The sequence below is a fragment of the Strongylocentrotus purpuratus genome, unplaced genomic scaffold (genome assembly GCF_000002235.5).
Source record: "Strongylocentrotus purpuratus isolate Spur 01 unplaced genomic scaffold, Spur_5.0 spur5_scaffold_2, whole genome shotgun sequence".
NCBI lineage: Eukaryota > Metazoa > Echinodermata > Echinoidea > Camarodonta > Strongylocentrotidae > Strongylocentrotus > Strongylocentrotus purpuratus.
The window spans coordinates 10881379-10895244 of record NW_022145605.1 but is presented as its reverse complement, the minus strand read 5'-3'; the positions used below and the strand labels follow the sequence as shown (position 1 = coordinate 10895244).

The 13866-nt window shown below is 38.0% G+C and overlaps 1 protein-coding gene across 1 annotated transcript; it reads left to right on the top strand.

Annotated features, from left to right (window-relative positions):
- The first annotated feature begins 1257 nt into the window (after positions 1 to 1257).
- On the top strand, positions 1258 to 9827 carry LOC753507 (SEC14-like protein 2). The gene is made up of 10 exons (XM_030991010.1): positions 1258 to 1311; positions 2863 to 2932; positions 3534 to 3577; positions 3875 to 3937; positions 6569 to 6667; positions 7252 to 7396; positions 7621 to 7727; positions 8268 to 8407; positions 8745 to 8896; positions 9566 to 9827. Exons 1-10 carry the CDS (start codon positions 1258 to 1260, stop codon positions 9706 to 9708), a joined length of 1017 nt encoding a protein of 338 aa, XP_030846870.1. The 3' UTR covers positions 9709 to 9827.
- Positions 9828 to 13866: the final 4039 nt, after the last annotated feature.

Here is a 13866-nt window from a genome sequence, read left to right as displayed (position 1 = left end):
TTATGATGCTGAAAGGAAACATAAGTAATGGACAATTTAGTTAATGAATAGTGGAATAGCTTAGTTGCATGTATGGTGCACCAACATCAGGGGGCCATTGTCATATTACCAGGTGGATGAAAGAAAAATGAACAAGGCCTCAACATAGGGGAGGGAGTGTATGGGTCCTATCATTTTCTTGTTCACATTTCATTCCCTTTCTCCTCTTTCTTCTTCTCTATCTTTCTCCTCTTTCTCGTTTTTTTAAATTCGCCATCCGATGTGGGGGGGGGGGGAGGAGGACACGTCCCCCAATAGTTGCGCCACTACTTGTGATTGTACAGCTGTTTTTATGTGTAACTTAATGAAGTGCATTAGACCTATACCTTTGGCCAGTTACCTCATACACCTTTTTTCAGAGGATATCAACAAAACATAATAATACGAGGGTGCGATATCAAGAACGATATGCGTGGCATCAGAGTCAACCATAGAGCCCCAGAGGTGTCTCTGTTATGGAGGGTTAAAGGTTGAAGGGGCGATTCAGGGATGTGCATCCCCCTTTTCAGGACATGCCCTTAGAGCCTTGTCAGTAATTTGCAAAACTAATTTGTCTTTCTTTCTTTATGTATGTATTTAAAAAAAAAATGTTCTATTGGAAAATGCTTGATGATGTTACATAGGTAACACATTGGGTCTGGAACCCCTCCCTTTCCAAAAAAGACTAGCTTCGCCCCTGCAGGACACAAATCATTCCGATATCTCCGAGATTGAAATCTTTCACCCCACTTGTTTTGAACTTCGTTGCTTCTTTTCTTCCCTTCGATGTGTTAGGTGTGAAGAGCAGTCCTCTGTGATGGACTTTGACCTCCTCCATCAGTTATAATTACATCTGGCGTACGATAATTACAGATACGAGTTCGCGTAATCTGACGTTATGGTAAATATAATTATATGAAGCCCTAGAGTACAGGAGCACCAGATTGTAAGATTTTAATGATCTGTTATGATAAGAAGTGCATCGCAACACACATCCAAAAAGTACCCGGTCTTGCTTCTCTCTGCTTCCATGTTTTTCGATCCTGTAGTTAAGAGTTTTATGAAAAGTGGTTCGTAGAGTAATTGATGGTAAATGCATTTGAAATGGTAAGCTGTCTGTGATCCAAGCGTCCACATGCAAATACAAAGTGTATACATGAGAAGAGGATTTGAAGGAAGTGAGCCTAGTCGTCAAAGCTTTCCGTAACCCTACGAAGTGTTGCCATTTTTAAGGTCAATATGAGCGGCTTCCCGGGTAACCTTTCAGATAGCCAGAAGGAGAAATTAAGAAAGGTAAAGAATCTTTTTTTTCTTCATTACACTGTATCATAAACATGCCTTGTTATTATCATCACATAAATACATTTAATGCACCTTCGTTCGGTTAAAGGTCCACTTAGAGTGCATTTATGGTTTCAAGTTCAAATTCTAAGTCTATTGATGCTATCGAATAATGAAGTAAACTACATATTTTTTTTTTTAAAGCAGAGAAAACAATACGAGCTTCGAAAAAACATGTCTTACATTTGTGGCATCAATTATTGATGCTGCGTATAAAATAAACATGTTATTTATGGGGCATTGATATTTATCTCAACTACGGTTTTTATTGGGTTTGCTAATATTAGTGCGTCCCAGAAAAAACGAAACCGAGAAATATCGATGTTTTATCATAACTTAATCACAACCATAATTAATGAATGATACATATCTGGAAAGCTTAGAGTCTCCTCTTTCAGTTGATGCTACTCACGTGATGCATGTTTCACGCATGAGTGACTAAAAGCAATTTGAAGGAAGGAAACCAAAAAGTAATTTGGCAGGCGGTATCTGAATTCCAAAGTAAAAAATTCATATTTCTAGGAAGTTCATTTTCTGCTCTTTCATATGATACCTCAATCAAGAAAAATGAGCCAGGAATAACAAAGTTCTGTTTGTTTAAAGTAGCCCTTACATTTTCATAATTTTAACAAACGAATTCGTTTTCACTGGGTGCCTGCCGTAGCAAAAAGTAGATTTGACAAAAGACTTAACTCCGTTTCGTTGACAATCAGCCATGCATAAAGACTCTCGTCTACGGCTGATTGTCAACGAAACGGAGTTAAGTCTTTTGTTAATTTCGTTTATTGATACGGCAGGCAGCCAGTGAAACGAATTCGTTTAATGCGTGAAATATGCATTATCTGAGTAGCATCACATAAAAGAGGAGACTCTAAGCTTTCCAAATATGTATCATTCATTAATTATAGTTGTGATTAAGTTATGATAGAACATCGATACTTTTCGGTTTCGTTTTTTTCTGGAACGCACTGTAAAGTATTGGCGTCACTTGTGTCTGAGAGGCGAAAAGCGAACCACTGTGACCCTTAGGTCTGTCCTCCAGGTATAACTAAATGGGGGTGTGCAGGTGGACCACTAAAACGGGGTTTCCACCTAGTCTTAAACGAATAGTGCAGTTTGTTCTTTTACGTACAAAGGTGGTGACGCTCTTGTACACGGGGTTTTCATTTAACGTCCTTTACGAGAGACAGGGTGTTTTCCACTTAACATAGCATGCGTCCGCCTGGTATATGGATTCGAACCCTGGAGCTTTTGTTCGACATGCATATGCTTTACCCACTGAGCCAACTCGCCTCCTCACTGTTGAAATGATTCAGTGTTGAAATTATGATATTTAAACAACGAGAAATCAATGTCCTGTAATGAAAAGTTCAGCTTGCTAAGACAAACAATCGAATCCCAGAATCAAACGCTGTGTTGTATTGATAAAATGAGTTAAATGTTTGAAGTTGTCACGAACAATGCCGTAGCTTAGTTTCCCTGTCATCTTTTTTTTCCACTCAGTTCAAGGAAAATGTTGCAGACGTTCTTAAGCCAGAGCATGACGATGTCTTACTCTTGAAGTTCCTTAGGGGTAAGTATATTGCCCCGCCCCTCCCCCTCAAGCATGTGAATATGAAGGCGGGGTGCAGAGTGTGCCCCCCACCCCACCCCCACAGACATTAAGAAGTCAAGATTAATTATAGAAATTAAAGTGCAAGGAAATCATCTTTCACAAAAGTTGGGAAATTGCTGGTTGAGAAAGGTTGTGAAAATAATATTTTTAACATATACCATAATGAGCTGCAGCAGAGTACCGTATTTGTATTTGTGCCTCCGTAAATATGGTAAATTATATTTGAATATACTATGTGTCTGTTGTATGGAGCGTTAAACAATTATTCATGCATTTGCATCCCCCATCAGGGAAGATAGATTAATGCTCGACCCCTCCCCCCCCCCCCTCATCCCTTCCTTCTTTTCCCCTCGGATGATGTCGTAGTGAGCATATAGGCCGAGAGTATATCCCGAAGGTGTTTCACTAAGCATGTTCATAACACTTACCTAGACAATCTATTTTTTCGCAAAAATTTGATCAGTCTAACAGCCGGCGGGTATAGTTCCCAGAACCCCGTCCAACTCCACCCCCCTTAACAGTACCAAAATGATCAACTTTATGTTTTAGTCCCTAACAGCAAGAAAATTTGACCTGAAAAGGACAGAGAAGATGTTAAAAATGGTGAGTTAGTACTATCAAAAGTTATGTAAAATAATGTTCATTCACATTAAAACATGAATATTTTCTTTAATCATCTCTGTCATTCCCATATAAATATGTCTAGTTGTCAAAGTACAAGCGTAAACTAATGCTTTATGAGCCAGTGACTAGCAACAACAAAAAAATATCATCTTTAGTTTGTTTGTTTTTGTTTTTGCTCGCAAACAGTTAACCATTGGTTACCATAATGTGCACATAGGAAATGCCCACCTGTTACATCATTTTCGTTTAGCTTTTCAATTTCTTTTTTTGTTTTAGGATATCAAGTGGAGAGAAGAAAATAAGGTCAGCACCATTTTTGATTGGTACAAGATCCCAGAGGTAATAATATTAATATTGATATTAATAATAATAATAATAATAATAATAATAATAATAATAATAATAATAATAATAATAATAATAGCAATAATTATAAAAAATAAAAATATGTCTCTCCCAGAGGGCCCTGCAATCACCTTACCGGGTACTCATTTAATTCACTTGGTTGGAGTATCGCAAATTTAGATTAATATCTTGCCAAAAGGCAATATTTAGGTAACTTGTATATTTTCTTAGGTTTGATATGTTCTTCAGAAAGTCAGATATAACTCGTACAACATTTTTATCAGGGATAATTTTTATTAAAGCAAAAGATGAATGCAATTTGGATATCTCTTTAACAAAATCCCATTGCTCATATTTAAACATTATCTTTTTGTTCAATGGAGAAAAATGTTCATCTTGAGAAAAACAGAGTGAGAGTTGGGAAGACAGTAACATCTAGGCATCTTGCTTTGAAAAGTATTTTCTCGTACTGCACTGAAAAAAAAATCAGGAAATTGCCTTTAAAAAATAAAATAAAAATCTTCCCTACCCTTTTTGGCTATCCGATGGTAAGGGTAGGGGTGTGCCCTGTTAATACACATTTGTTTGTACGAGGAAAGTGTTTCCTTGATTGTTTAATTTATCGGATTTTATAACTTTCTTGGATGGAATTTCCTCAAAATATCACTCATCTGGTTTTCCCCACACTTTTAGATTTATATTGAAACATGGTATTTACCATGATTGACATTCCTCTTCAACAATCAGATACAATAGGCAATAGATTTGATCGATATTTGCATAATATTGACACAATACTTTACATTTTAGGTTTTCGAGAAGTACTGGTGCGGCGGAGTGTGTGGGTTGGATAAAGAGGGTCATGCTATCTACATATCACCGGTTGGAAACTTTGATCCTAAAGGTATTCATTGAGATAAATTTGATTTTGAATTTTGATAATTATCAATATTTCTTTCATGAATCAATCAAAATTGACTTGAATGTTCAAGAATCTACAATTAACTGATTCCTGCCAAACAATTAAACTCAGCTGAGGAACAGCTGAGGAATGAGCACAACTAGTTTGTGCGTGTGTGTGTGTGTGTATGCGTGTGTGTGCGTGTGCGTGGATGTGTGTGTAATTTACAGCAAGGTTTCGTTCATTTATATTCATATTTTCGCTGTCAGTGCCTACATATATTTTGGAATCTATACTTACATTTCGATTAATACAAAAATCATGTGGAATTAAGGAAAGATATTATTTTTTTCTCTGTATTGATTCCTTGTACACCGCATAGAGAAACGTATGTTTATTATGCGCTATATAAATATTGTATTATTATTATTATTGTTTATTATATCTTTCTATATTTTAAATAATTTTTTATTCAAGGGGTCTTATTTTCGGCGAAGGCCAGTGACATTCTGAAGACTTACATCCATTCAATTGAATACCAGTTCAGGAGTCACAAGCTGTTCTCTGAACAGGTATGAGATCTACTCCTAATAGGGACTTTTAGATTGAGTGGACGAGAACACGATGAACGCCGACTGATCATGCGTGTCAACGTACTCAACTGCCCAGGTTGACTACATTATACCATTTTCGTAATGTAACCAAATTTGCTGCATACGTCTTTGTAAAGTGCCTCAATTCAAATTATTTTATTCACCTGATAAGAATAATAGTATTCTACTAGACAGAACCCGAACTGCATACATTAGTATTGCCAGGTTGGACAAACATTATGACTTGACCTACCTAGCAACACTTAATATATGCAGTTGCATTCTGACTATTGAAATACTATTATTCCTACCAGGTGAATGCAACAATTTGTATTGAGGCACTTCACAAAGACGTATGCATTAAATTTGGTTACATTACGAAACTGGCCTATTAGATTGCACTCGACGATATACATGCATGCAAGAAATAACACTATGGACATGAAGGACAAAGAAAGAGGATAAAATATACAGTTCCTCATTCTACCCTCAACAATTGCTGTGGTAGACAAAAGAACATCCCGTCACTAATATTATGTAAAAATGTGTAGAACAGGTGAATATGCATGTGACACCTCTTCTACACATTTTTACATAATAGCAGGGATGGTCCTTTGTCTATCTGAGGAACTGTATATTTTATGCGCACGCGGCATACTAGTACCGTACTAGATTTGGGAAAATCAAGGTTGAGGCATTCTCGATCGCCGACTGAGACGACGTGACGCAAGCGCAGAGCAATACAATGACGTCACACGTTGCAGTCAAAGCTGTCTACGTGCAAATCTAAAAGTCCCTATAATCACCCCTTGTGCCCGTTGTATAAACAAGGCGTCATTTATTAACGCAAGACTGTGTCAATGACTGAGGGAGGCATCGTATAAAGTCAAATGCGAAAAGAATAGTCCAAGCATTGCATTTTAATAACTGTTTAATTACTGGTGCATGAGCTAAATTACCCAAGAGATTATATTAACATAGGTAATGATAATTAAGATCACTTGTAAAGTGCTTTGAAACGTCGTATTAAGTGTTATCCAAATGTGACTATGAATTTTATAGGTTAGCTTCATCTAAAATGGTGTGTGTATTCGTGTCCCCTTGACTACCAACATGTTTGTATTATCTCAGAGAGGATTGAAGCATACTGAGGGATCTTTGATGATCTTTGACATGGAGAACCTTGGAGTACATCATCTATGGAAACCGGCTATTGATATGTTCATCAAGGCAAGCATTTAAAATGTTACCATCTTTTACCATACAAAATTGTGTCCTGGTTAATAACATGTCTGCTGAATGAATTGTTATTGATAATATGTTTTCATAATTATATTGCATATTTCTACGTTCATAACATGGTGGGATGATTAACGATAAAAACCAATGTGTGCTTCCAAAACCAAGTCTGTGCACATGTAGTGCACTTTGGCAAGCTTTGATCCTCAGTTGTCTACCCCCACATTGATAGGAATGGCGTAGCTACTAGGGACACTATCAAATGGCGAAAAATTAAGGGAGGGAAAAATGAAAACAGAGAAAGAGAGAGGAAAAAGGAGGGAGGACTCCATGACACCTCGAACCCCACCCCCTCCAAATGACAATTGTGCTTATTTGTCTTCCTTTTCCCTATATATGATATTTTGCCAATATATATGCTTCTGATCTACTCCCACTTGCTACAGGATCCAATTGCTTAATGCCTCCAATACCTAAGTTAAACTGTCCTGTCTCGTTAAATCATGCTTACACAGAAATAGAAATGTTGAAGAAGAAAAAAGTTATATAATGAACTATTTTCTTAACTATGACAGACTGCTGTGATTGCTGAGCAGCATTATCCAGAGTTGATCTACCGTCTCTTCATCATCCGAGCACCCAAGATCTTCCCGGTGACCTATTCATTAGTCAAGCCTTTCCTCCGTGAGGACACCAGAAAGAAAATCCAGGTTTTGGGAAGTAAGAATCTCAGCTTTGAATTTTTAATCTGAATTGTGTTTAATCTTAGTTTACAAAAATACGGTGTAGAATAAGATGAAAATGTAAGAATGGAGTGTGTATATCTTTCATAAACTGTGACAGGCGAAGATCGATTTTGTGAAGGTATAGCGTAGTGCTCAATTTGCTACGACCAGTAGGAAAAAAGGGGGTAACATAAGTATGGTTTTCTGCTTAATTTCTAGGTAATTGGAAGGAGGTTTTGTTGAAGCAAATAGACCCCGATCAGCTACCGGTTTACTGGGGAGGAACCAAGACAGATCCTGATGGAAACGAGATGTGTACTTCACTGGTGATTCAAAATAATCTTTTAATAATAAATAATAATAATATGTCCATTCATATAGCGCAGCTACTATACAAATGTTCTCTACTTTGCTTTAATATAAAAAGCATATTTTTACAGTACCTAAGTGTACGACCTGTACACGACTATTTATGTTTATAGCTCTCAATTAATGTTTCATGTGCGAATTGATACAGGAATCCATTTTTCCCGATGATTTATAATCAACTTTGCATGTACACGATATACGATCTAATAACAGAGGGCGTATTCATTCAACTATTTAAATGGGATTGATTTGAATTGTCGTGATTTTCATTTCGAACATGTTATGTTACTCTACCTATATACAGTCAATACGTTACTCATATTTCCTGCTTCAGAAGTTATAAAATCATTCTCATGGTTTTGAATCGAGCAACTGATAACGGTATTTTTGTCTCCCATTTTCTTAGTAAAATATTATAAATAGTTAATATTGTCTGTAATTATGTGGCCTTTATGCTTCATATTCAACATCGAAGCTCTTATTATTCTTTCGTGTAGATAAGAGTGGGTGGCAAAATTCCCAAGTCATTCTACCTAAAGGACCGTGAACCGCCGCATACACTGACAACGCATGAAGTGTCAAGAGGGGGAGTCATCGAATTCAAGTATGAAGTCAAGAACGCCAACAGCGTCATGAGGTACAAACCTATGAGTTTTGATAGTTCATTACACTCATATACACTAATCACAATTACGAAAACGATACAAGACCGTCATCAGACCGAATTAGCAATTTATTACATTGCCCCCAAGAACCAATAATCTGTCGGTGTGGAGTCGATTTGGCTGCGTAACACAGGTACAAGTATGCAACCCAGATGCTTTGAGAATACAATTATTCCTCCAAACTTAGGAACATTTTTGATAAGCAAAATGCAAAAAGTGAGCTTATTCTATACTATTGTGCCCCCTTTTACAAATCGGCCAGTGATACATAAAACTTCTTCTAATTTCAACGTATCATCAATGTTATAGGTATGAGTTTCAGACGGATTGCAGTGACATCAAATTTGGGTTTGATCTCGTGGACGCGAAGGGTAAGAAGACTGCCATTTTGAAACTGGAGAAGTACAACAGTCACATGGTACCTGAGAACGGAGAACTCATGATCGCTGAACCTGGCACATGTAGGTAGGATTTACTGAAATTGTTGTCGAAAACTAATGTTTAGAATTTTAGTAGGACATATTTGGATTACTTATCAGATAACACGTTTTATGGAAATAATATTTTTTAATAGTGGACGAACGATTCTGGGGTGGGGATGGGGCACAATTTTAAACAAAAATCGAGCAAAAAGAGAAAGACGAAAAAAAAAAAGTGTCATATTTTTGGGTGCTTTTATCATATGTTAAAACGTATATCTGGTGATCGGCATGACGTAAGCCCGTTGTAAACGATGTGTACTTTGTCTGACTTAGCACTCATCATCGGCTAATGATGTTTGTTGACACCTCATGTAAGATTAATGTTGTACAACGAATAAACACTGAACAATGTCAACATCGCTTCGAATTACGAGTGAACATGCACTAAATGCTTTCATTTGGTTTCAACCGTTAATAAGAACTGTTTTAGCTTTTCCAGTTAAATAATTGACCAAAACAATTCACATCGTATAATTACCCCGGTCTCTGGATTGAAAACAGTCAAAAATAATGAAGCTCCATGTGCAACAGGGGCAACAGGCAGTAGGCACTAGTATGCTTTCTTCACGTCACGTGGTAAAACTCGTTGAAAATATCAGGTGACTGCCATCATGTGAATTTTCAGTATCCTATTCTTCTTTCTAACAGACGTTGCACGATTTGACAACAGTCACAGCTGGACTAAATCAAAGAAGCTCTCCTATTGGCTGGAGCTATTGGAGCCTAGTGACGTAGAACCAGAGTTTCAGGAGATGGTGGAAGGAGCAGATAGCATGAACCTCAATGATTAACGATTACAGGGAGTGGTTTACAAAATGGCGACCACGTGAACTAATGATATATGGATCTACAAAGCACTTTTCCTTATGATACAGTGTATAATAACAGCTACATAGTTCTAAAAGGTAGTAATGTGCTAAAAAAGCTCCACGGTTAAATTGAATGGAGTTGAATTAAATGTATTTATTCGCGACCATTGAAACCATTGAAACAACATATTTATCAATGTGCAATGACAATTTCAATATAACCTATATATATATATATATATATATATATATATAACATGACATGAATTGAAATACATGTTCTACAGCGATATACATTATGATAAACAAATATTTCTGAGTAAATTTAGTATCAAGAGTAAAACAATGAATGACTATTGATATACAAAAAAATGAATATGAAATCAATAGCTAATAGTCTTCTAAAGTACGTATACATATTGTTTAGCAGCTTCGGGTGGGAAACCGGGAAAGTGGGGCTGGGAGATTTGTTTCCATTTAAACCCCTTGCCCAAAAATTTGAAATTAAACCTGAGTAGTGTTTCACAAAGACTAAGATCGACTTAAGTTGGACTTGAACTATGGAAGGCCGTTCATACCACTGGTTACTCACCATTGTTTCCCGAATGATATTATCGAACAACTTAACAATATCAATCCAGATTGATATTGTTAAGTTTTTCGAAAATATCTTTCAGTTTGATTTGATTGGAAATATATCTCATTAATAAAACAGTGTAAAGGATATATAGTCTCAAACAAACCTACATCGTTAAACTTCAACCTCACCCAAACATGATATATTACGACACTTTCAAGGCTACTTATTATTTCAAGTTCATGTATATACAACGGCAACAGCTTCAATAGTGAATGTAAGTTCTTCTCACCTAAATCATTGGTTTGGAAACAATTATTTGCCCATTGTATATTGTATTACAATTTCACTAACGATGAATATACATTGTAACCCAATTTAGTAAGAGGACACTTTTTTTTTTTTTTTTTTTTTTGGTCTCGAAATTTGAAAATTTGACATTTTGCTCCGTTGGGGGGGGGGGGGGGGGGGGGAAGGTCGCCTTTTTTAGGTCAGCCATGGGAATAATTTTTTTAAATTATTATTAACAAAAAACAAAAAACGAACAAACAAAGGGGGGGGGGTTCGTTTTTTTTAGGGGGGTTTATACACAAAAAATACCAAAGGGGGGGGGTTAACTCCCAAACACCCCCCCCCCCTGCGTACGCGCCTGACCCCTTTCCCTTTCTAATAAGTGCCCCTTTTCCTTATGATAAGTTCCCCCTATTAAAAAGAAAGAGCTCCTTCCCCTTGTCATAACTGCCCCTTTTAAAAATCTGAACGGTGCCCCCTTTTTATTCAACAAATGCACATTTTCCTTTATTATAAGTGCCCCTTTTACATTTTCATAAGTGACCCTTTTCATATCTGGTCAGTGCCCCTTTTCAACTCTGATAATTCCCCTTTTAATAATGATACATGCCCCTTTTCTTTTCTAATAAGGGACCTTTCCCATTTTCACCTCTTATAAATGCCCCTATCAAAATATGATGGGTGCCCCTTTTCCGTCAACAAATGCCTATTTCCCATTTTCGTAAACGCCTCTTTTTCATCACTGGTGAGTGCCTCTTTTCAGGTGAAAATATGCCTCATTTTCACCTCTTATAATTATCCTTTATACTTTGACACGTACTCCTTTTCTTTTCTAATAAGTGTATTATCCCTTTCGATAATTGTCCCCTTTTCATGTAATCATTAAACGTGCCCCTTATTTAAAGCGACTAAGAGCAATTTCCCCAAAAATTCAATCGCTGCGCTCGCTCGCATTTAAAGATGATATAATTATGTTACTTATTAAAGGTCTTTTCAGTCTTCCGTTATGAGAATGTGCTTATAACCCCATCACGATTGGCTTTTTCCTCTTTATAAGGTGTAATTTTTCGCACTGCGACCTCACAGATCTTTAAAATTTTATCGCTCGCTTCGCTCGCTCGTAAATGCATATTCAGACATCACACCCAGCTCTAAAGTATGATGCTTAAGCGATATCTTGTATGATGTATGAAGAGAAAAAAATATTGAAATCATCCCTGATAATGTAATCACAATGTAGGGGTATATACCAATGTCTAAAAAATTGTATATTTTCGCTTTGAGATTTCCCACTGTAGGTGCCCTTTTTTCCAGAAAGTGCCCTTTTTGTTGGTGCCCCCCCCCCCCACTTTGGAAGTCGCTCGGCCGCCCCTGCCCTCACTTTTAGTTGTACGGTTGTCTTTTAAAGTATTCGATATATATATAAATTTAAAGGATGTCAATGTGAAAACACCACTTTCGTAAGTCTTTGAATGAATCCAAGTCTCCCGCCACCTGGAAATCGGCGATTGTGATTCCTGTACCGAAAACAAACCATGCGTCTATTATTAAAGCTGAATGATTATCGACCAATCGCGTGTTTTGAGAGACTCCTGATGCAGTTTCTCTCCCCATCAGTATTCCATCTTCTCGGCAAACTTTAATTCGCATATCAACCTAAGAAGTCCTTTAATGACGCCGTCATAACACTGATTCAAGAAATCGCACAACAGACCAAACTTGGATGCTATCCAAGGGTCATGTTCGCAGATTTGTCATACGCATGTAATACTATGCAGACCCATATTCTCTTGCAAAAGTTACTTAGGATGAACGTACCATCTTCTTTAATTTTGTGGATAAAGAATTTCTTACGGAGAGGACTCAAAGAGTTTAAGGGCAAGCAGGCGCGTAGCTAGGATTTTATTTTAGAGGGCGGTAGCAATCACTTAAGGCCCGGTCATTCAGAGGGGACGCATTGGGGACGCACGGCCAGCGCATTGGAAATTTGCAATTTTGGCCAGTGCGTTGTCGTTCGCTAGGCGTGCGTCATCATTCGTTACTCGTTCGTCGAGCGCACTGGACCCACGCTATGCATTCGTCGTCATTCGCTGTGTGCGTCGGGATTTTTTGAGCATGCTCAAAAGTGTGCGCGGAGCTCGACGCATGAATGTACACGCCAAAGGCACGCCAGACATGCGTGGAGCGCGCTAGACCAGCGCCAGACATACGCGGAGCACTCGCCCTGTATACGCACAGCGCGCTAGCTACACGCTGAGCATTTTGTGTCAGCTCGCTAGCTTTTCCAAAATGATGACAAAATTTAGGCACACGGCCTTTTCCGATTTCCAATGCGCGGGCCGTGCGTCGTCTGTGACCACCTCTGTTGAGAACGCGGTGCATGCGTGGACCATTCGTCCAGCGCGCTAGCAACACGCTGTGCATTCGTGGAAGTCGTTATCATGTGCGCTCTGTGTACGGTCTGTATGCGCACTGTATGTGCCCTGTATGCGCTCAGCGCGCTAGCAACACGCTATGCATTTGGTGTCAGCTCGCTGTAGCTTCGACAAAAGTTGGGCGCACGACAACATACTGGCCAAAATTGCAAATTTCCAATGCGCTGGCCGTGCGTTCCCCATGCGTCCCCTCTGTGTGACCGGGCCTTTACAGAGCGCGCGAAGCGAGCTCCCTAGGGAACGGGTGAAGGGAGGTGGAGGCGCGGAACAATCAAATGAAATGTGTACAATCAAATGGAGCGAAGAGCATTTGGGCCGAAGTATCCGCTTGGTGTGGTTTTCCTTCCCTCCTTTCTTCAGTCCTTTACACTGATGTTCTATCCTTCATCATTTTCAATGTATAATACTAGAATATATGAATATTTCTATCTTGTCTATGTTTTATAAACACAACGATATAGTTTGTCAAATATATATTTCGTGTTTGTACAATGTGTGACCAAATTGTTTTCTCCATGTACTCTTGTGAATTTTGATGAATAAAAAAAAATTGAATTGATTAGAATTTAATTTAATATATATTGTGCATACATGTAAGAATTTGAAAATACTTTTTCTTTGGGGAGAGGGGGGGGGGGCAATTTAGAGAAGAGACCGAAATGTAAACATTTGGGTACTGGCCCATGGACTGTGGCCTAAAATTGAGGTTTACTGATATGTCGCTTCACAAATAGGGCATACACAGTCCTTTTTTGTGGATACTTTTTGAGCAAAACACAAAGTAGGTGGAGCCAACGTCCACACACGTCACAATGCACCCATGGAGTTTTTTCACAC

Bases quoted from the DNA above. Each gene is read 5' to 3' on its own strand.
- LOC753507 (XM_030991010.1), top strand. From the start codon at position 1,258: ATGAGCGGCTTCCCGGGTAACCTTTCAGATAGCCAGAAGGAGAAATTA. The intron at 1,312-2,862 runs GTAAAGAATCTT...TTTTCCACTCAG, and splicing joins AGAAGGAGAAATTAAGAAAG to TTCAAGGAAAATGTTGCAGA. The intron at 3,938-6,568 runs GTAATAATATTA...GTATTATCTCAG, and splicing joins ATTGGTACAAGATCCCAGAG to AGAGGATTGAAGCATACTGA.